Source organism: Pleurodeles waltl, chromosome 11, assembly GCF_031143425.1.
Source record: "Pleurodeles waltl isolate 20211129_DDA chromosome 11, aPleWal1.hap1.20221129, whole genome shotgun sequence".
NCBI lineage: Eukaryota > Metazoa > Chordata > Amphibia > Caudata > Salamandridae > Pleurodeles > Pleurodeles waltl.
Genome location: NC_090450.1, coordinates 592848624 through 592870500, shown reverse-complemented (window position 1 = coordinate 592870500; position 21877 = coordinate 592848624). Strand labels below are relative to the sequence as shown.

Genomic DNA, 21877 nt, shown 5'->3' with positions numbered 1-21877 from the left:
CACGGGTGCATACCGCTATCGCAGCCTCGAGGTCCTTTTGTCTGGAGTGCCTGTAGACATTGGTGAGGGCAGCATCCCTCATGAGCTGCCCTTGTATAGTCACTTTTGCAGCCGCCCACAGGACTTGGGGAAAGGAGACCGACCCTCTGTTGTTGTCTAGGTAGTGGAATCATGGGAGCGTAACTGATCCTCGCCCTGTGGCATGCAGTACTTCGAGATGTTCAGGTGTCATGGTTTACATCCTGGTATGGAGAGTCCGAGGCCCAAGGCACGTAGGACGTGGGACTAGTCCAAAAGCACGGCCTCTCTGATCTGGGATTCTCTGACTAGGGCAATCATTCGATGTGTGGTTAGGAAGTAGTCCAACTTAGACTGGGTGCCATGGACTGGCAATATGAAGGTGTATTCTCGGTCAGACGGGTGCGAGAGGCGACAGTGGTTTACCATGGTGACAATATGTCCCCCAACAGAGCCCTGTTGGCGCTGTTGCCAAAATCCAACCAGCCAGTACGGTCAAGAACAGCTTTGCGGGCCAGATTCCAGTTCTCTCCCAAGATATAACAGGAGGCACCTACCTCCGTCAGGAGATGGTTGAGTTGGAGACAGAAGAGTCATTTGGAGCCCGTAGGGGAATATATAGAGCCGACGCATAGTGTGCGATCACCAAGTCTGGGTTTGGCACCGATGTTGTGGCCTTCCAGGTTGGACCAAGTCTTAAGGATTTTGAATTGGAAGGCTCTACGAAGAAGTATCATGACCTTTCATTTTCTTATTGAACCAGATTACACGGATGGAGGTGGAGGACAGCTGCTGTAGAGCACCTGACCTAGCCAGTCAAGACGCAGTTTCTCGGTTTCTAGATGGGTTTCCTGTAGGCGGGCTGTCCCCTCGTTTTGATAATAGGCAGGACAGTACCTTCTTTTCCTTAATATAGTGTGTGAGACCTTTAAAGTTCAATGACATGGTCCGCAGGGGTGATTGAGTACCGGGCCTGGGATGGCCATTCATGTGACGGAGGAGTGGAGCAGTGGGGGTGGGAGTTGTGGATCACAGAAAGGGGGAGGAGTCAACGGGTGTAGGAGGCTGGCCTGGCTTGTAGTGGGTACCCTGTGGTACTTACACCCTGTGCCAGGTCCAGTTATCCCTTATTAGTAGAATAGAGGTGTTTCTAGCAGCTTAGGCTGATAGAAGGTAGCTATGGCAAAGCAGCTTAGGCTGAACTAGGAGACATGCAAAGCTCCTACTATACCACTTATATCATATGCACAATATCGTAAGAAAACACAATACACAGAGTTACTAAAAATAAAGGTACTTTATTTTTATGACAATATGCCACAAGTGTCTCAGTGAGTACCCTCAGTAAGAAGGTAAGTAATATACACAAGTTATATGTACACAAACCCTAAACAGGTAAGCAAGAGTCAGAAAAGTAATGCAAACAGTGTAGAATTACAATAGGTTGCAATAAGTGAACATAGGTCTAGGGGCAACACAAACCATATACTCCAAAAGAAAAGTGGAATGCGAATCACGAATGGACCCCAGACCTATGGGAGCTTGTAGAGGGTCGCTGGGACTGTAAGAAAACAGTCAGGGTGTCCAAGATACCCCACCCCATGACCCTAAAAAGTAGGAGTAAAGTACACCTACTACCCCAAAAGAACATAATAGTTGTGACAGGGGGATTCTGCAAGGACAACAAACACCAGCAGTGCACTGAAAACGGATTCCTGGACCTCAGGACCTGAAAAGCAAGGGGACCAAGTCCAATAGTCACGACAGTGTCCGGGGGGGCAGGAGCCCCTAAAACCCCGGATGAAGGTGCAAGGAAGCTGCCTCCGGATGGAAGAAGCTTGGAATTCTGCAAGAACGAAGAGGACTAGGAACTTCTCCTTTGGATGGAAGATGTCCCACATCGCGATGAAGGTTGCAGAAGTGTTCCCACGCAGAAATGCCGCAAATAAGGCTTGCTAGCTGCAAGGGTCGCAGTAGAGGTTTTTCGGTGCTGCTGGGGACCAGGAAGGACCAGGATGTCGCCCCTTGGAGGAGGAGACAGAGGGTGCGCTCAGCAACTCAGAGAGCCCCCACAGAAGCAGGCAGCACCCGCAGAAGTACCCCAACAGGCACTTAGAAGATTTGTGAACCGGAGTCCACGCAGAGTTACAAAGGAGGGTCCCACGATGTCAGAGGCCAACTCAGAGGGTTGAGCACTGCAGGACGGGGTGCTGGGGACCCAGGCTAGGCTGTGCACAAAGGAAATCCGGGAAGAGTGAACAGGTTCCGGAGCAGCTGCAAATCACGCAGTACACAGGTTTGCAGTCTAGCGTGGGGAGGCAAGGACTTACCTCCACCAAACTTGGACTGAAGGATCACTGGACTGTGGGAGTCACTTGGATAGAGTTCCTGTGTTCCAGGGACCACGCTCGTCAGGATGAGAGGGGACCCAGAGGACCCGTGATGCAGTCTTTTGGTGCCTGCGTTAGCAGGGGGAAGATTCCGTCAACCCACGGGAGATTTCTTCTTGGCTTCTGGTGCACGGTGAAGGCAGGTGACCCCCAGAGCATGCACCACCAGGAAACAGTCGAGAAAGCCGGCAGGATGAGGCGCTACACTGTTGCTGGTAGTCGTCTTGCTACTTTGTCGCGGTTTTGCAGGCGTCCTGGAGCAGTCAGCAGTCGATCCTTGGTAGAAGCCGAAGAGGGAGATGCAGAGGAACTCTGGTGAGCTCTTGCATTCGTTATCTGCAGAATACCCCAGAGGAAAGACCCTAAATAGCCAGAAAAGAAGGTTTGGCTACCAAGAAAGGAGGATTGGCTACCAAGAAAGGTAAGAGCCTATCAGAAGGAGTCTCTGACGTCACCTGCTGGCACTGGCCACTCAGAGCAGTCCAGTGTGCCCCCAACACCTCTGTTTCCAAGATGGTAGAGGTCTGGGACACACTGGCGGAGCTCTGGGCACCTCCCCTGGGAGGTACTGGTCAGGGGAGTGGTCACTCCCCTTTCCTTTGTCCAGTTTCGTGCCAGAGCAGGGCTGGGGGATCCCTGAACCGGTGTAGACTGGCTTATGCAGAGATGGGCACCATCTGTGCTCATCAAAGCATTTCCAGAGGCTGGGGGAGGCTACTCCTCCCCAGCCCTTCACACCTATTTCCAAAGAGAGAGGGTGAAACACCCTCTCTCAGAGGAAATCCTTTGTTCTGCCTTCCTGGGCCAGGGCTGCCTGGGCCCCAGGAGGGCAGAATCCTGTCTGAGGGGTTGGCAGCAGCTGCAGTGGAAACCCCCGAAAGGCAGTTTGGCAGTACCCGGGTTCTGTGCTAGAGACCCGGGGGATCATGGAATTGTCCCCCCCAAATACCAGAGTGGTACTGGGGTGACAATTCCATGATCTTAGACATATTACATGGCAATGTTCGGAGTTACCATTGTGACGCTGTACATAGGTAGTGACCTATGTATAGTGCACGTGTGAAATGGTGTCCCCGCACTCACAAAGCCTGGGGAAATTGCACTGAACGATGTGGGGGCACCTTGGCTAGTGCCAGGGTGCCCACACAGTAAGTAACTTTGCACCCAACCTTCAAGTGAGGGTTAGACATATAGGTGTGACTTATAAGTTACTTATGTGCAGTGAAAAATGGCTGTGAAATAACGTGGACGTTATTTCACTCAGGCTGCAGTGGCAGGCCTGTGTAAGAATTGTCAGAGCTCCCTATGGGTGGCAAAAGAAATGCTGCAGCCCATAGGGATCTCCTGGGACCCCAATACCCTGGGTACCTAAGTACCATACACAAGTGAATTATATGGGTGTATCAGTGTGCTAATGAGAATTGGTAAAATTAGTCACTAGCCTGCAGTGACAATTTTAGAAAGCAGAGAGAGCATAAACAGTGAGGTTCTGGTTAGCAAAGCCTCAGTGAGACAGTTAGGCACCACACAGGGAACACATACAGGCCACAAACTTATGAGCACTGGGGTCCTGGCTAGCAGGATCCCAGTGAGAGAGTGAAAACACCCTGACATATACTCACAAACAGGCCAAAAGTGGGGGTAACTAGGCTAGAAAGAGGCTACCTTCCTACAACGGGGAACAGTAAGGGGGAAGGGACCCCTTAATCATGCAGGTGAGGGTGGAATCAGACCAGGGAAAGCAGAGGGGGCAAGAGAGAAAAGGGGGGGGGGGAGGGGGAGAGGAAGGGAGGGAGGGATAGAAAAAATGAAAATAAAAATTCTATAAGATCGGCACTTAACCGAGAGGGACCTCAAGAGAGAAGCAGAGAGCTGTTGACCGTGGGTCTAATCTTGCGCAGCTGGCACTCCGGGCACTCCCTGGAAGGGAGGGGAGCAGACAAAGTACTTAGTGAGAGAGCAGGTAATTAGAGGAAGCCAGGGGGGATAATGGAGGAAAGGGGTGGGGTGTAGCTTGCCAGGGTTGGTAGCCTATTTCCGTTGGAGAAGGGGGGTGGGAGGAGGACCCGGAAGAGATAGAGTTTCAAAGTACACACTGAAGTTCGGAGGTTCAGTTTGAGGATGAGTGGCATGGGGTGGGTCATAGTTGCAGCGATCAAACAGCTATCCTTTGCTAATAGACATGTGGTGTTGTGGGTTGTGAAGACGTGGTGATGCTTCACTGTCATCTGGTAGCGGCATTATGTTAGCAAGGATGGGATGGGGCGTTCCCAGCTGATACCTGACATCTCTCATCTGGGTTATATGATGAACAGTGCGTGGCACCGTAATAAAGAATTAGGGGCCCCACATATAGGGTATGGGTGTGGGAAGATAGTTGCTGCCATTGTGGGGTAACAGTCCCCGGGGACGCTTTAAAGCATGTTGCACAAGGTCATTGAAATTAAAACGGTCGTGGTTGTGGAATCTGAAAGCTGGGAAGAGGCAAAGAAAAGAAAATTGGGCATTCCACAGGCCATTCTGAAATGTTGCAATGACATGGTACCATGCTCGGTATGAAGAACAGTATTGGTAGATAACCACTTAAAACCTATAACTGTACATAATATAGGGGTGTAAGCCCTCACATCAGCCGTAGGTCAGATAATAATACAAAAATAAATACACGCTTTACATCATTGCTTACACATTATTCAATATCAAGGTAGGCATTAACCGACTTTAAACAAGAAACAGAGAAAAGAACTATGCAAGTAAACAGTTGTAACATTAGTGGTGGGGATTGCAGGGGTATACTTATTTATCCGCCTTTCGAGTGCCATCGAAGCTCCCAGGTAGGTGCTGCAATAACCCCGTAAGAAGGTTGGTCTCAGCAATCGGGGGGTGGGGAGGGTTTCAGCGGGGACCTTGATTTGTCTCTGTCCTGGTCCTGAGTAAGGGCCACCATTACCTGGAGGGCAGTGTGTCTGCTGGCTTGAGGGGCGTGCAATGGTCCTGCCCTGTTTCTGGCCTTACGTTTTGCTCTTTACCTGGACGCCTGGGCCTAAGTAGGAAAGGATTAAATAGGAGGATGAATGGAAGAAGCAGAGAGGGTGAAAAAGGGCTGAGAGTGGGTAAAGTCTTGGACTGTACTGAAGGATTCTGTGTAGTTCTGGCAGGGGAAAGACACAAGGAAAACCAAAGAAAGACCAGAAAGTACATGGAGTGAGGGAAAACATGAGAAAAGATAGAATGAGAGGGAGGGGAAAGAGAATATAAAGAAAAAAGGAAAGGCAAGACAGAAAAAAAAATAGAAAAACACAGAGATGAGAAGAAAAATACAGAACGAATGAAGCACTTGTAAAAGTAAAAGTTTGTTGTACATTACAGTATGTTGAACAGATGTGGACTGTCGCCTTAGGTCTTCAAAATGTTGCCTCCTATATTTCGTGCAGAGAGATGCATGCTTGTGAAATGAGAATTAGCGGTTCGGACCCAAGGATCCTTCAGGACTTAACAGGGCCTATCAGCACTTGTTACAAGGAGTGACTACTTCACCGTAGATGCACAACAGCAGAGCCTCCAAGTGGTAGGATGACCTGGGCAATAGCTAGATAATCAGAGAACATGAAGGAAAGGATACTTATAAAACTGAATACTCAACCCATTAATATGTGAACATCTTTGTGTAAGACGTTAAAGGCAAACGCCATGAAAGGGCAAGCTAAAGCAGCAAATATGCACAATTTAATAGAGTAAGATATCAAGGCATTCAGAAAACAATGAAGAAAAAGAATCACTGCTCTGTTTAAAAATAAAACAGCAAAGAAAGACATATATCCAGAGAGAGTAAAGGCAGTCTGAAGGAAAGGAACAAAAAGGGAAACCTAAGCAAATTTTACTTTGCGAGGTAGCAAGGTTGCAACAAATTCTTACGTTTTCTACACTTGAAACAATTAAGCAAGCGAGCCAATCACAGCACAGCAAGGTGTGGATATTTAGAAACATGCAATACTCAGACCACCAGGAAGCGTTAACCACGAAGCCCTTTTGCCAAATAACAGTGATCATAATTAGACCACAGCAAGTTTATTTCTTATTTTCATTAAATACTTAATCTACCAGTTGCAATTGGTGCAAAAAGACAGGCATGTTTATGCTATAGTATTAGAGAGCAAACATTTATTTTAGCCTTAGGCCACAGCATTAGTTGTCTAGCGACAGAAGTCATTTCTAGTCACTCCCTTCGTATTGGGCATAGGAAACTGTACTCTGTGGGGCCCCATTTCTCCATTATTAGATGTAAGACATCTTAAAAAGTTTTACATTAAGTAAATACCATCTGCTGGTGGTCCAAAAAAGTAATTCAGTCAGTCCTAGTGGTCGAACCTTTACTGAGATAGCTTCTGTTTGAAAGCCAGAACACTCTTCAAGGACCATGAACAATCATACAGCCCTCCCAAAAATAAAAAGCTCAAGATCTTCTAGTTCTCATAGTGCTTTACAAAATAAAAATAATCTACTTTAGACAAAAGTATAGATTGGACAATGGCTTTCAAATCTGATCCTGGGATACAGACGTTAATCGTTCTTAGTGATATGCAAAGATGTTGGTGCATTAGGCTTTGAGCTGATTAATGTCTGCATTTTCAATTGTATAACCACAGTGAACTCCAAAAACCTGGTGCATTCAATAATTGAAGGTTTCAAGCCAAGACATTTTCGACGAGGGACCAAACGAAATCCCTGATTCTCCAGCTTCCAGAATCTGTCAAATAGTTTGAGGATCCCGATCATGAATATGCCACCAGCACACAGCAAGTTACTTTTGTTGATTCTACAAATAATCTCAATACACCCCAAATACAAACTAACCTCTGTTCAAGGTAAAATTAAAGAGGCCTTGCCGAAGCAGTCAGCAGCAGCGGGTCAGATTTAAAGCAACAGAATCTTATTCCAGACATCCAAGGGATACTGAATTACCAAGGCCTTGCTTTCAGTATCCTAGGAAGAATTTATCCCGAAACGGATGCTTGCGCATCGCTGTGCTACCAGAATCCCCGAGAACTGAGGGAAAGGAGGAGGTCTGTGCACGATTTTCACCATTTTAGGACTTTCCAGGTAAATGTACAGCTAGAAAGAGAGAAGCAAGATGTAATCTAGACATAGTGTAAGGGTCGCACAGCCCCCTCCTATCTGGGCTCTCAGTCAGACCTTAGCAGCTCTCAGTACCCTTAAGGATTTCAAGATCACTGCTACTCTCAGATATCCAAATTAATGTCAGGTTGAGTCTTCTCCTTGTCACTTTGTGTTCCCCTTCAAAAACGAACCTCTGCTGTCCAAATCTCCTGATGTCACCATCTATAGAAGATTCTGTTTGATTTAATACTTAATACTAGCAGTTAGCATGTTTCTTAGTGCTCCTAACCCATACTGCTGACAGAATAGCAACATAGGCCCCAGTCCCCTCGTCGACTAGACAAACCACCGCTACACTGCCCCCGCCACACACACACACAGTGTTGAAGACACTAAGAAGGCACTCCCAGGAACCTGTTAGCCACTTTTTTTCAGACTTCTGACATTACATTAAGAATACCATTACCATAGGAAATCAACCTGCGAAACAAATCTCTATTGTTAGATTGTTGGTCTGGAGGGTAAGCACTGTGGCTCATGAGTGACAAATACTTTTATTTAAAAAAAAATTAAAAAAACACAAATTCAATAAATAGATTTATATAATGAACAAAAGGTTCATATCTTAGGTTTAAACGGATTTATAGTTGTATTCTCAAAGCAAAAAAGAAAAACAAACATGCCACTTACATAGGAATTCCCTTTTATATATGCATTTATACAAGTACAGAAAAGGGCGCACAGGTAACATGAAAAAATAAATAACTTTTGCTGTAAACAGCCAAACTTTGCTGTTTTCACAGTACATTACCATGATGCATTTTAAGATGACAACTAATTGTTATTATTGTGTGTGCCTATATTATGCAGGACAAAACCATCTTGAGGAATAATGCTTAGTATGTTAAAACTCAGGTGTCGGACTATGACCATTATTTCAAACTCATGTATAACTAGTGTTCACAAACAAATGAAACTAGAAGCACAAAGCAATGTAAATACGTTCTTTAATTTTAATAATAACAGTACAAAAAAATCTTAATTATAATACGTGAGCACACAGTTAAATATAAGCTTGAGGTTTTCTTCGCAGTTCAGTAGTTTTGTAGACTATCCGAGGTTTGTTTTAGACAATAGGCACTATTTTAATTATAAAATATAGAGCAGGTGTCGCAAAGTTTATATATTGCACATATCCTCTTGTTTGTCGAAGTCCTCAGCGTTTGGGGAATGAAGTAAAAATCCTTAGTCCATGCATTCCTTTAATTTCTTCTTTAAGTGCCTGAGTTAGAAACACAAATTTAAAGAGCATAAAACGTTTTCTATATACAAATAGTCATTTTTAAACATTCTAACATTAGCAGATATTTTACAAATCTGAATCAAAATACTTTAACCTCAATTTTGTTAACTTTAGCCTACATCAGTATATCCAGTTCGTCCTAAAAACTTGAAGCAATAATTTTAACGCCCCCACCCCCCAAAGTGGAAAACCTTGTATGAACAGATGTTTACTTTTTTTATGCAGAGTACGATGTTTACAACATACCACAAACCAGAATCATACATTACAATAAACGGTTAACATAATAGTGCAGAATGTGACTAGATGAGAAAGCCAAAAAGAAATACAGACACAGAGGAGAGAAAAGGGAGGGATCCGACTATGGCGATGGACAGTCATGACCATACTGGAAGCCCCACAAGAGCCTCCTCAATGATCTTCCTAAGCCTTGTTCTTCACTAATCATTGTCAATTAACAAGCTTTTGAGAAGACCAGTCCTGATGAATTCATGGCACCAGAGCACAGGATTAGGAGTCCACCCCCACCAAAAAAAAATATTCTGGAAACAGACAGCCTAGTACCCACAGGGCAAGCCATGAACGCTGCTAGGTAATATACTCGTAGGTCTGGTAGCGAGAATCCTTCCTCCTTCCTCCTCCCTCCTCCCGAGGCCTCTGAAGCAACTGTATGCTGGTTCTAGGCTTTTTGTACTCCCGGATGTGTGACGGAATACCGAATGCCATTATAACAAATGGTTTTATAACAAATATGCCATTTCAACGAAAGCCTTTACCGTGAAATATAAGTATTTAAGAAGTAAGTATAAATCCTTTATATTATATATATATATATATATATATATATATAAATAAAGAAAACGGGTTTGTTTTTACTTGTGAAGTACACACACACATACATATTTATATATGTATATATTAGTTGAAGGCAGTAGCCAAAACCAGTCTGGCAGTTTTTCCTGTACATGCTTGAAATGAAGGCAAAAAACCACAGGGTGAAATCTTGCAGTGGTCGGTGCCGTTTGTCCACCGATATTAATGGCTGGACCTCACGTTTAATAAATATATATATATATATATATATATATATATACACACACGCACACACACACACTTCAACAATAGAAATACATGCATATATGTAATAATTTCCTAGTGGTGGTCGCCACTAAGTAGTTACAGTTAGGACCTAGTTTCTATACAAAAAAGTGTTTTTGTTTTGCTAATAACTTTGGTGCCGTTTGATGAATCTTCACAAACGTTTCCAGGAAAATACGAAGCTCACTTAAGCATCTGTCTGGAGAGTTTCAGGGTGATCCGTCAAGCGGGGGCTGAGAAAAAAGGGGGGGTCTAAAAATGCTTTTCCCCCTCATTTCTTTTTCTATAGGGATTTTGAACAGTGATACCGCCTGGTCCACTTGGTGGATTTATACCATATTTGACAGAAAGGTAGCTCTTGGTCCAGAAAGTGACTTTTTTGTTATCTGGTCTATATCAGCTCACTGGTGTTAGAGACATTTTTTTAAATCCAAATTTGTATATATAGGAACGCAAAGGCTTCATTAACCCTCCCGATCTCATGCTGCAATCTGACAGGCTGCCAACACTTCAAAAAGGAAGTGTTGGCAGCCATGTTGGGACTTGGCTTCAGCTGAGTCCCAGATTTTTTTTTTTTTTTCAAATAAGAAGAGGGGCCAGGGTAGACTCACTATGATCCCTTAGCTCTGGTGCTGGGGTCCCAGAATTACACCCACAGCACTAAAAAGCATTGCATTTTTTAATTTTTGTCCGAAGTCGCAGCAATCTGCCACAAATTAAAAAGTAAAATAAAAAAGAAGGACGGGCTACGTGCTTGTTTTTTTAATAAGCCCCAGGTCCTGGACACTCACAGACCCACTGAAACCCTCACGCACCCACTCACAGACCCACACTGACACACTCAATCACAGACCCACTAAGACACTCTCACAGCCACTCTCACACCCAGTTGCACACTGTTACACCTATTCTCACACACAGAGGCAGGCCGCGGCCAACTTCCAAAGGGTTGTGCGCAGCGTGGAGTTGGGTGGTTAGGGAGGTTGGCCACAGGGCCTGGCTGCAGATTAACATATAGTCATGAAAATGACTTTACATAAAAAATGTTTTTAAAAAACATAGAAATTCACTGAAAAAAAAAAAACACAGGTTACAAGGACGTTATATTTAGGTTAACATTTTAAACGTACTAAACCATAGAAATTCACCATTGATAGAGTTATTTCAAGTAACCATAACTTGTTCCCTAAGGTAACTATAACTTGTGCCCTCACCATGCATTGCTAATTATCTCAAATAACTCCAAAATATTGAACAAAAAACTGAGCATGGTGAAGGCGCAAGTTATGGTTACCTTAAGCCACGAGTTAAGTTATTTGGGATAACTAACTATAACTAGTGAATTCCTATGATTTGGTATGTTTAAAATGTTAGCCTAACTATAACGTCCCTGTAACCTTTTTCTTCGGGGGGGGGGTGTAGGGGGTATACATACACTCACACACCTTTTAATTAATAACCCCTGGACCCTTTAAAAAAAACAACAACAATTGTTGATTACCAATGAGATAAGTATAAAGCGCCCCCTTTTAAACATAACTCTCTGCACTCCATCAGTCACTCATCCATTTCATTATCTGAGTCTGCACCGTTGAGTTTTCCTCACTTAAAGCAATCCATCATCATCTTCTTTTGTCCAGAGTTCTGTGGGTTTTTATTTTGGGGGAGGGGTTGGGGGGGGGAGGGAGGTTTCAGTATGTGGACTTCCATCCATCAGACTGTGCGCTAATCCTCCAACCTTTTCCAGACCTCCTCAGGGGCAGTGAAGAGCCAGAATTCCCCCGCCACTCAACTTGGCCAGCTACATGATATACCTTTAGATATTCTCAATTCCCTTTTCAAAGCATCAAATGATCTGCCTTGTGCCTGCACAGCCTGGGAAAAGACCAGGAAGCTCAGGATCTGTGTATTTTCAAACTGTAGGGGGGCTCTATACCCCGCTCTTGGAGTATTGTGACAGTCCCCACAATTAAAGTAAAGGGCTTATTAATGCTCTGGGCCAATCCCTCCTTCTCCCCCGCAGCACAAGCACCGGGGGCTGCGCCAGAGCATGTGTAGGCGAAAAAAATCCTCAAACAATTTAGAGTTCCTCCACCTGGTCTTTGATGCTTACCAGTTGAAAGTTATATCACTTGTTGCAATCCTCTGGGTCCTACACATTTGCTGCCTGCCACTAATTGTTTTCTCTCCATCACCTGATCTCTTCCTTCTTGTTTTACTTAGAAATACTGGTCCACTGCTCACCTGCAAGGAAAGTAATGTCTCGACCTTGAGTCCTGTGCTGTTCACGTCTCATGGACAGTTGCTAGAACCACTCCTAATGATGGTTCCAACCTGTTAGAAATTGGGTCTCTGGTGGACAGAGATATGCAACCACAATCCTAATCAGGTTAAGTCACAAACACACCCTAAATTAACCTGTGCTCGCCCTCTGGTAGCTTAGCACAGAGCAGTCAGGCTTAACATAAGAGGCAATGTGTAAAGTATTGTGCAACATTTCAAATAGTAAAAACACTGAAAACATCAAACAAAAAGATTCTGCACCTCGTTTAAAAAAATAAGACCAAAAACGCCAAAAATATAAGTACAACTGCAGTTAGGAATTTTTAAATATTAAACTTAAAATAGAGCTTAGAAGCAAGAAGCGCCAATTGGGGATATCTGGTTGTGCCTGACCGGAAGAAAGTCAAACGTTCAGGCCAAATGGGATGGAGGACGGGCCTGATACAGGGACCCAGTGAGATCCACTGAACAAAAGTACCTTCCTTGCGTTTAAGATGTGAGGTACAGCAGAAGTGATACGTGGATGTCTATCCTTGCAACCGAGATGCATCGGTATTCCCCAAGCAGTCAAAGAGGTGCTTTGAAGTTTCCCAAACAGCGGAGCAAAAGTGTTGGGGCCGAGATGCAATGGCGTTTGGGTGCAAGTGCGGCCGCGTTGAGGCGATGTGCTAGTTCCGATGAGTGCACTGGCTGTGATGAGGAGATTGGCGGCATCATCGAGGCTGTTGTCAATGGGGAAGCAGGGGCCTTGTGCCAAAGGAAAAGTTGCAGTGCTGGTTCCGAAAGAGATGTATTGGTTATGTCCCCACAATGGCGGAGATGCAGTGGTTCTGCTGGAGCAAGCATTGCAGGCCTCACTTCTAGGGGTCCAAGACTGGGGTGGCACCACTTAGCAGGGCAGACTCACACATGGCAGAGTCCAGGTTTAACAGTAGGTTGGTTGCAAGTCTTTTATGTCCCTAAGACTTCGGATCAGAAGACAAGTCGAATGGCCCTTGGAGTCGCTCTGGGTTCAAGTGATGCAGGTCCAAACTTTCTCACCCAAGCAGGGGAACAGCAGGGCAGGAGTCCGCAAAGCAGCAGCACAGCAGTCCTTCTGGCAGAGTAGTCACAGATCCAGAAGTGTACTGAATTGATGGTGTCAGAGGTCCAGTACTTATAACCAGTTTGGCCTTTGAAGCGGGGGAGATTTCAAAGACAGGCCTTTGAACTTCACAGATGTCCTGTCCTTCATTCCTTGGCTCCAGACTCCCTAGAGGAGGTTATGCAGACCTGTGTGTGGGGACAGGACACAGCCTATTCAGGTATAAGTGAGGCTGTAGCCAGCTCCTCCATCCCATCCTGCCAAAACAGCCCATCAAATCACAGCTAAGCTCCCATTGTGTGTGACTGTCTAGGGGGAATACACAAAGTCTAGCTGTCACCCACACCGGACAAGTGATCAGAGACAGACAGCAAGTACCAAATGTCTAAAGTAAGAAAATGTAAACTTTCTAAAAGTGGGATTTTTAGAATTACAACTTAAATTCCGAATTCACCATAAGTTGTGATTCTAAACTGTGATTCCTGAGACACCAAACTTGAAAAATGTATCTCTTACAGATTGTGAATTACACTTATAAGATGTATTAAGGTAACCTCAAATGTGAAACTATGGGAGAGCTGGGCTTTTCAGTAGTGAAAAACTACAGAGTTTTTCACAACCAGGCTATGTTAAACTTAAACGTATACAGGGGTGTGGAATTCCTATAGCCTAACACCCAGGACATGTTGTTTGGGGGGTCAAGGACAACAAGTTTTCATGTTTATTTTGTCCTCAGGTAGTAGGAACTTGACCATGCTCGTGCCCGCCCCAGCCTCAAAACGAACAAATCAGGATCCACCGATCTCAAACCTGCAGCATACTCGGTAGCTCATGTCGGATGCTCCGGGCAGTGTTCCAGACAGCATGCAGCCAAGAAATACACAAGAAAGCCAAGAAAGGAGATCGGAAGTGGTGCCTTGTTGCTAGATCTTTGTTTGCGGAGTGCAGTGGTCTGAGGCGTATTTTGGCTGTTCCCCAGCACTGGTGGTTCCTTTGTCTTTAATGTTGCTGTGTATTTCACGTCCCATACCACCATTTCGCTACTTTTGGGAGTCTAAGGCCACAGTGCTGTGTTTAGTCTCCCTTAACTCAGCCTGGATTTGTTGGCCTTGCTGCTGTCGCAGTGGTTTTTAGCTTTTATTTGTGACTACTAGAGCCTAAGGAGTAGCTCTTAGTCGTGTCTCCCTTAATTTAGGTAGACTAGATACATTGGATAACAAAATAAGTACTTTGGAAAATTGCTACTTCCAATAGCTGAGTGTCTAGCTCTTTGGACGAGGTATCAAACTTGGGGTGGAGGCAGCGGTTAGGTAAGTGCACCCTGATTACATTTTTGTTTTTCTTTTTTTTATTATTCTTTTCATATTTTAAGACTCCTGGTAAGCTCCAAAAGGCTGCAAGAGTAAGGAATGGGAGGAAAACAAATGTGCAAGTATCAGCCCCAGGTGCAATATATAAAAAGGATAATGAGGAGAATATTGCATTGGAGGGCCATGCAGGGACTGGATTTATACAGGAGGAGGCTAATGCTGAATTACAAGGGGTATCGCCAATGGTGAGATTTATCAGGGAGTTTGTAGGGAAACATTTTAAAGGTGTAGCATCTAGGAAGGAGTCGGGAAAAAGGTCCCTTACATCCCACAGCGCTACCTCCCAGTCTTTATACAAGGAGAAGATAGGGGACTTCATGTCCCAGACCACATCGGACAAGGATTTGCTCCACTTGGAACCTAGATTATCATCCTCACCCTGTCCCCCATCAAGGTGCTTTGGGAATGTTCATTCCCACGAGGATCTGCAAGATATATGGGGTCAAGAAAAAAGTGGATTTGGAGGAATTTGTTGCAAGTGGAGCCCCACTCTAAACTCAAGACATTGGCCACAGGGAAAATGGGGAGCAGGGGGAATTGCCCCCAAGTCAAATTCACTTAGGGGTGAAAATCTTAACTTCATGTTTCCATCGGATTTTGTGGCCGGCCCAAACTTCTCAGCTTCAGTTTCACATGCAATGGTCCTGATGCAAAAAAACATTACAGGGTATTCTCGAACCTGTAGTAGTGAACATGTTTACGTTTAAGGCACATAAGTCTTACCTGAAGTGTATAGCCTCAGAGCTAAAGCAAATTAATAATAATTGTATGCCTAATCTGGTGATACCTCTGGAGGTGCGGAGAGGGCAGGCAGGGCAGGACCAGGAGAGTAAAGTCGGAAGTGCTATGGGGTTAAGAGATAAAGCCTCAGTATTAGAGGAGAAGCCCTCCGTATATATTTCTAAATGCCCAATGTTAATAAAAAGATGGGGATGCCGGTATGGATATGGAATTATTTTTTATTTGGGATCCCGAGGGAGGAGTAAAAGAACAAAGAAAAGAGGGCAGGGGAGATTAGGCAGGTAGAGAATAAAGAAAGTCGGTCAGTCCAACTCCATGGGGGGAGACCAGGTGGATGTTAGTGTTAAGGAAAGTACTAGCAATTATAAGATAATTAATTCTATCAAGTAGACTAGAGTGGTAGACTTCAGAAAAGGCATCTGGTATGTAAGGGTCAGCAAAGGGAGGAACCCCGAGACGATTGTGAAATTTGTAATCAGGAGATGGCGAGTAGAAAAGTGCACATTAGTGATTAGAAGTACAGATAGACAGGAGCCCAAAGTAGATGGACTATCATTGGGTGGTGTCAAAGCCACAGAGAAGGTGACAAATTCTTTATGGGTTTATTTGGAGCCTATATCAGGTAGATGTGGAGGGAAAAGGATAAGGAAGTTACTCCCCTTAAATAAGTCACTGCTTCTGAAAGTATTTTTCCTGTGTCCCAGTTGGAAGGCAATTTTAACAACTGATTTGAAACAGGTAGGCTTCCTGCAGAATAAAGATGGTAAAGATGTTACAAAGCTCCCGTTGTATTCCGGATTGGTGAGAGATCATTCTCAATGCAGAAAGTGAGCTACAAGTCTATGGTGTGAAAATATTTAGGGAGCCGGCCAAGGTAATAGGTGGGGAATATCCCTCAAGTCACATTCCAGGCTTTTTGAATCATCATGATGGCCTAAAGTCAAACCAAGTTAATTGGGGGCAGCAGGAATGCCCTATTAGTAATAGATTAGTTATGGAAAACAGAGTAGGCAGCATCGAGGTCACTATCCCTTCAGAGGGAAAAAATTAATATGGTGAGGGGGATCCATTTCAAGGAAATGGCAAGTGGTTGATTCTTATGCTTCCAAGAGACTTGACTGTGCAGAGAACCCCCACCATTAGACTGTCATATGGGGATTTATCAAGCAGCCACAGAAAATAACATAGGTCAGCCCTCGAGAGGATTGTTAACCTTGGTCTCGACCCAAATTGCCTCCAGGGTATTGCAGATTAAAACACTATGTAATTGAATAATGGCCTATGGCTTACAACTGCTGGATGTAGGTAGAAGAAAGAAATTTGTTATCACCTTAAATGTATATATAAATCTATATGCTGGCACTAATTATGCCGGGCAGATTGAAGTGTTCAAAGATTATGTTATTGCCATAGGTGAATTATACCCTTAAACTGTGATTATTATGATGGGAGATTTGAATCATAAATTGCTTTCCGTGTTTGTGAATGGAAAGTATGGGAAGTGCCTTGTTGCCTTTAATATACAACCTATCTGTATATCTGTATGCTGCACAATGTGGCAACTGGGAAGGATATTGCTTTATTAGATTTCCTTCTGTTAAATGGATTAGTGAATTTAAATGGCTGTGTGCCCACAGATATCCCAGTTAGAAAAACGTTTAAGCAAGGCAATCAGATGTGCCCAATCGATTATGTGTTTGTACAGATGTGGGCCTTTACGTTGGTGATGAACTTTGAGGTCCTGCAGGTGGAGGGGAGCGATCATTATCTGTTACGAACTATTATCCAAATGGATATTGCCCCAAGACAGAGGCGGGACCTAATGCTGAATATTGATTGCTCAAAACATTTACGAACAAGGCTCTCGGAAAAGCACCTACATTTATTGAAGGAACTGCAATATAACTACAGTAACAGATATTGGGGAGGTTCCCTTAGATCCTTTAGTCAAGTATGAGATTGTAATAAATAAGGTGGTTGCGTGCCTTACTCCTGAAGTCAGGAATTTTAATATCGGTCATTCTAAAAATAAAGCTAGGAAGCAGGAAACAAATAATTGGTTCAATAAAGAATGTAAAATATTAAAATGTAACATTAGGAAACTGTAAAGGCACCAAAGGCATGTAAGAAACATAGTTGGGGGGATGCCAACTTTCTATTTTAAAAATGGAACTTAGAATTTTGGTAGCACGAAAGAAAAGGAAACAAAGGCAAAATGTTGGGTTGTGATGTTATTAACTATAGAAGCTAATGATGTTAGGACATTTTGGAAATTAGTACAGTGTGGGACAGGTATTTCTCAAAAGCGTACCCTGGGACAGGTGGGAGAGGATGTGTGGGTAAAATTTCTAGAAGAGACATGGTGTTTCGGCAGAGTGGAGTAACACCTTTTTTTAGTATTGAGAAGGAAACAAAGATGGGATTTACTGAGTTAGTAATTAGGGAAACTATTGAGAGGATAAAACCCACAAGGGCTGCTGGTCCTGATAACGTGCCGGCAGTGGTAATAAAAATGAATATTTTATGGTGGGACAGGCTGTTTCACCTTGTCTTCCAGAAAATCATGGCAAAGGGAAGATTTCCGGAGAGTTGGAAAGGGGCTGTGATAAAATCAATCCACAAAAAGGTGATCATACTCTCCCGGGAAACTATAGGCAAATTAACCTGCTTGACATAGGTGTTAAGATTTTTTCCCAAAATATTATTGTAGATGAGTAAGGAGTGGGTGGATGTAAATTCTATCATACCTCTGGAGCAAGGTACTTTCAAGGAGAGTCACTTGACCATTGATCACTGTTTCAGTTTGTGGGCCATAGCAAAGAAATCTATAGAACAGGGGTGGTACTTTATTGTTGTTTTGTTGATTTTAGCTCGGTGTTTGACTCGGTTGATCGGGCCCTGTTGTGCGAGGTATTAAAAGGATATGGAATACCAAAAGATCTGCTTTTGATTCTCAAGGAACTGCTCAAGGATACTGGGCCCAAGTGGAGCTGGATGGTGTGGGCTTACTCTTGGGGATAATCAGTTTAAGAAATGGCCTTAGGCAAGGATGTGTATTGGCCCCTACTTTGTTTTCTCTATTTCTTGCCGATTTACCCGAAGTTCTAAATTTGTCAAATGCATTTAGCCCTAAAAATTAATGGTAGAAATATTAGTTGTTTTTTGTATGAGGACGATCTGGTGATTTTTGATCAGACAGGAATTGGATTACAACGGAAATTTTATATATTTGGGGATTATTGCATAAGGAAAACAATGAAAATAAACATGGAAAAAACTAAAGTGCTCAAAATAGGGAAGAAAGGGAAGAGTAAGAGTTAGGCAATTAATGATACAAAAATAGAGATAGTGAGTAAATATAAATACCTAGGGGTATGGTTCTCGCAGAGTTTAGATGGGAAGGACCATCTTGCCTCTTTGCAAGGTAAGGCACTGGTGCCAATAGCGGGCTTAAGGAGATTCGATAAATGATATGGGGGCCCTTCTCTCTGACCAGTATTGCGAGCATATCAACCCATGGTAGTATGGATGGTGGTGATGGGTATAGGGGGCAATAATAGATGTGACCTGGAAGAAGGGAAGCATTTAAAAAAGGCTACCCGGCCTCCCTACCTCAACTATGGCGCAGGCGATTAGAATAGAGACAGGTTTACTGGGGTGGACACAAACCGCTTGTGTAGAGATGTAAAAATTGATAACGTAGGAATATTGAAAATCGCCCAGTTAAGACAAAATGAGATACTGCAAAGCGAATAATCTTGAGCACGGGGAGTTAGAGGAAACATTGTGGCCTGTGCCAAGGTATTAAATATACAGGGAACAAGGGGGATCATGAGATGGGTATGAGTAAAGCAGAGTTTAAAAGACTATTAAAACAGACCACCAGGGATGAGGATCTCTTGTACCAGAGTAATAAAAGCTCAGTTCCTCATTTGCTAAACACCTGGGAGAATGATGGATCTTCCCCTACTTGGAAAAGATTCCGAATATTAAGATGTGTCACAGCATATTAAGGTTTCGCTGTGGAATAAATTTAGTTTTTATGTTGGGTAACCAGGAGGATTTGCAAAATGAACAGAAAATTTGCTGGTGTGGTCTTGGTGGGAAAATTAATTCAGTCCATATCCTGACTGACTGCTTGTGGTTCTTACCCCAACGGAAAAAGTATTTAAAACCTATTTTTTGAAAATATGGCATTAGAGAAAGAGGATAAGCGATCGACCTATTAATGGACATGAGATTTTTAGATGTGCCATGTGCGATGATTTGATTTTTAATCACTGTGAATACAACATTGAGAGACAATGTGATTTATTTACCAGGTTGAAGAAGAACAATTTTTATGCATGGTAGGGTTTTGTATACTGTATATTTATATAGTTAGGATATGTTTTATTGTATTTATGATCTAGTATTTAATTGTATGTAGTGGATATTTATGCAATTATGTGTGTTAATAGTTTTTTTTTTGGCTGACTGACAACCAGGTCCAACCCTCTGCAGTACAAGCCCTTTGGCTGCGCATTTACAGTACCACATTATGGACCAGAGAAGGGGCATTGAATGCAGTTATGGTAATATTTGTGACCATGTGTTAATTCTGTTCAGACTTGTTTCTATTTATAGTTCATTAATGCAAAGCCTTCATTATTAGGGTGTGCACTCTAAGGAAATGTAAGCTCGGACTGTATTACGGAGAGGCATTCCAGTACAAAAATATGTACATACATTTGCAAAGTTTAACAATATGAAGTTACATATATTGCTCCCAGAATTCTCTCTGGTCAGATGCAAATATTCTAAGAAGATATTCTTGCCTGGATGCAAGACTGATTATCCTTTGCTTTCAAAATAAAATGTTCACAAAAAATGCAACTAGGGAAAAAATATTTTGCTAAAACTACAGCAAACATTTAGGTACCATTTTTTTAAGCATCATTTAGTAAAATGTGCTGATGGCATGCTAGTATTTAAAAAAATATATATACATAATGGACAATCAGTTTAACAAGTTTCAAAAGATTGGGGGAACATGAAAAACAAGCATTGGCAAAGCCAATAGGTCTGACATTGGTGGTCAGCCTTTTGGTTTTGTCAATGCATGTCTTGTTTTGACATGGTTTTTGTAAATCTTTATTGATTTGGGAGCCGTCGGGCTCTCACCATTAAAACAAACATTGGCAAAAAGAAAAAAATAATGTTTGGTCTTGAAAAGCACACATTGTTCAATAGTCCTTGGCACTTAACAAAACTACTTTGTGTGTCAATATGCTCCTTGCTAAAGAGCAGAACGCTGGCACTCACAGTGAAGCCAGCTGATAGATAAAAAGATAGGGAGTTAGCATGTTAATAAAAACAAAAGGTCTTGGTTAACGGCCAACCTAATCAGGGTCCCAGTTCTGAAAAGTCACAAAAAAGTGCACCCATGGTATATGTCCTTGCATTAGTCCAGCTTTATTGCTTTCACAAATTCACAAGAATTTACAGAGGTAGGCCAGGAAATCATACTCCTAGAAAATATTTATAACTGCATTACAAGTATACATGTGTAGATTTGCTCATGCGAAAATCTGTTCAGAGTTTACAAGCCCACTTTCCATCCAACCACTTTTTTTCCCCCAACCTTGGAAGAAGTTTTCCACCCACTCTCAGTATGGGAAAATAAAATAAAATCTGTTAAAAACCCCTAAAACATGCAAGTTAGTAGGGTTGCACATACTAAAAAGGGCATTCCATCCCTGGAACTATTGTTTACTGCTACCTGCAGCTCCAGCATGTGATCTTTGGAAAGGTGGGAAAAGAAGGAAATTAGGATTATTCAAACCCTACTATAGAAAGTGCCCTGGCATAATCAGAGAAGCTGTCATTAGAGCGGTTATACAATGAATTGCTACCATCATTTGTTGCTGCACTAATTGTCACTAAAGAGACACGTGGGTTTTTCTTTTTACAGGACAAGTAGATTTATGCAGCAGCCTGTCCCTTGGACAAATAGATATCTTGTTAAATTCCACTCCCCTGAGTACATGCCCTGTCATTTAAATAAATGCACCCTGCCCTTTGGTGGTCCAAGGCCTATCTTATGGGTGGCTTATATGAATAAAAAGGTAGGGTTTGGTCCAGGCAAAAGCCTGAGACATGGTTAAAAGGTACATGAGTGGCACAATCAGTGCTGCAGACCCAAGAGTAGCATTTAAAATACAGGCCCTGAGCAGATATAGTGCACTTTACTAGGGACTTATAAGTAAATTAAAAATGGTAATTGGGGATAAGTCAATATTAACATGTTTAGGGGAGAGCAAGGGCAGAAACATGAAGGAGGCATGCACAAAAAGCATGTGTTTGCCGGAGGTGTAAATAGAAAGGGAAGACCACCTTAAGGCGATCAGGTCTAACACACCCCATTGCACTTTTGTATTCCAGTCTGTGTTTCATTCGCTGATGAAGCAGGACTCCTAACTGAGGCCTGTCA

At 43.1% G+C, this 21877-nt stretch overlaps 1 protein-coding gene across 1 annotated transcript in view; it reads right to left on the bottom strand.

Moving 5' to 3' along the window:
* Nucleotides 1-8516: 8516 nt before the first annotated feature.
* BOLA3 (bolA family member 3) overlaps nt 8517-21877 on the bottom strand; it is a 37580-nt gene continuing 24219 nt past the window's right edge. Inside the window, exon 4 of the mRNA XM_069214103.1 lies at nt 8517-8808. Coding sequence (XP_069070204.1) covers nt 8743-8808 — 66 coding nt within the window. The 3' untranslated portion in view covers nt 8517-8742. The remainder of the gene's footprint in view (nt 8809-21877) is intronic.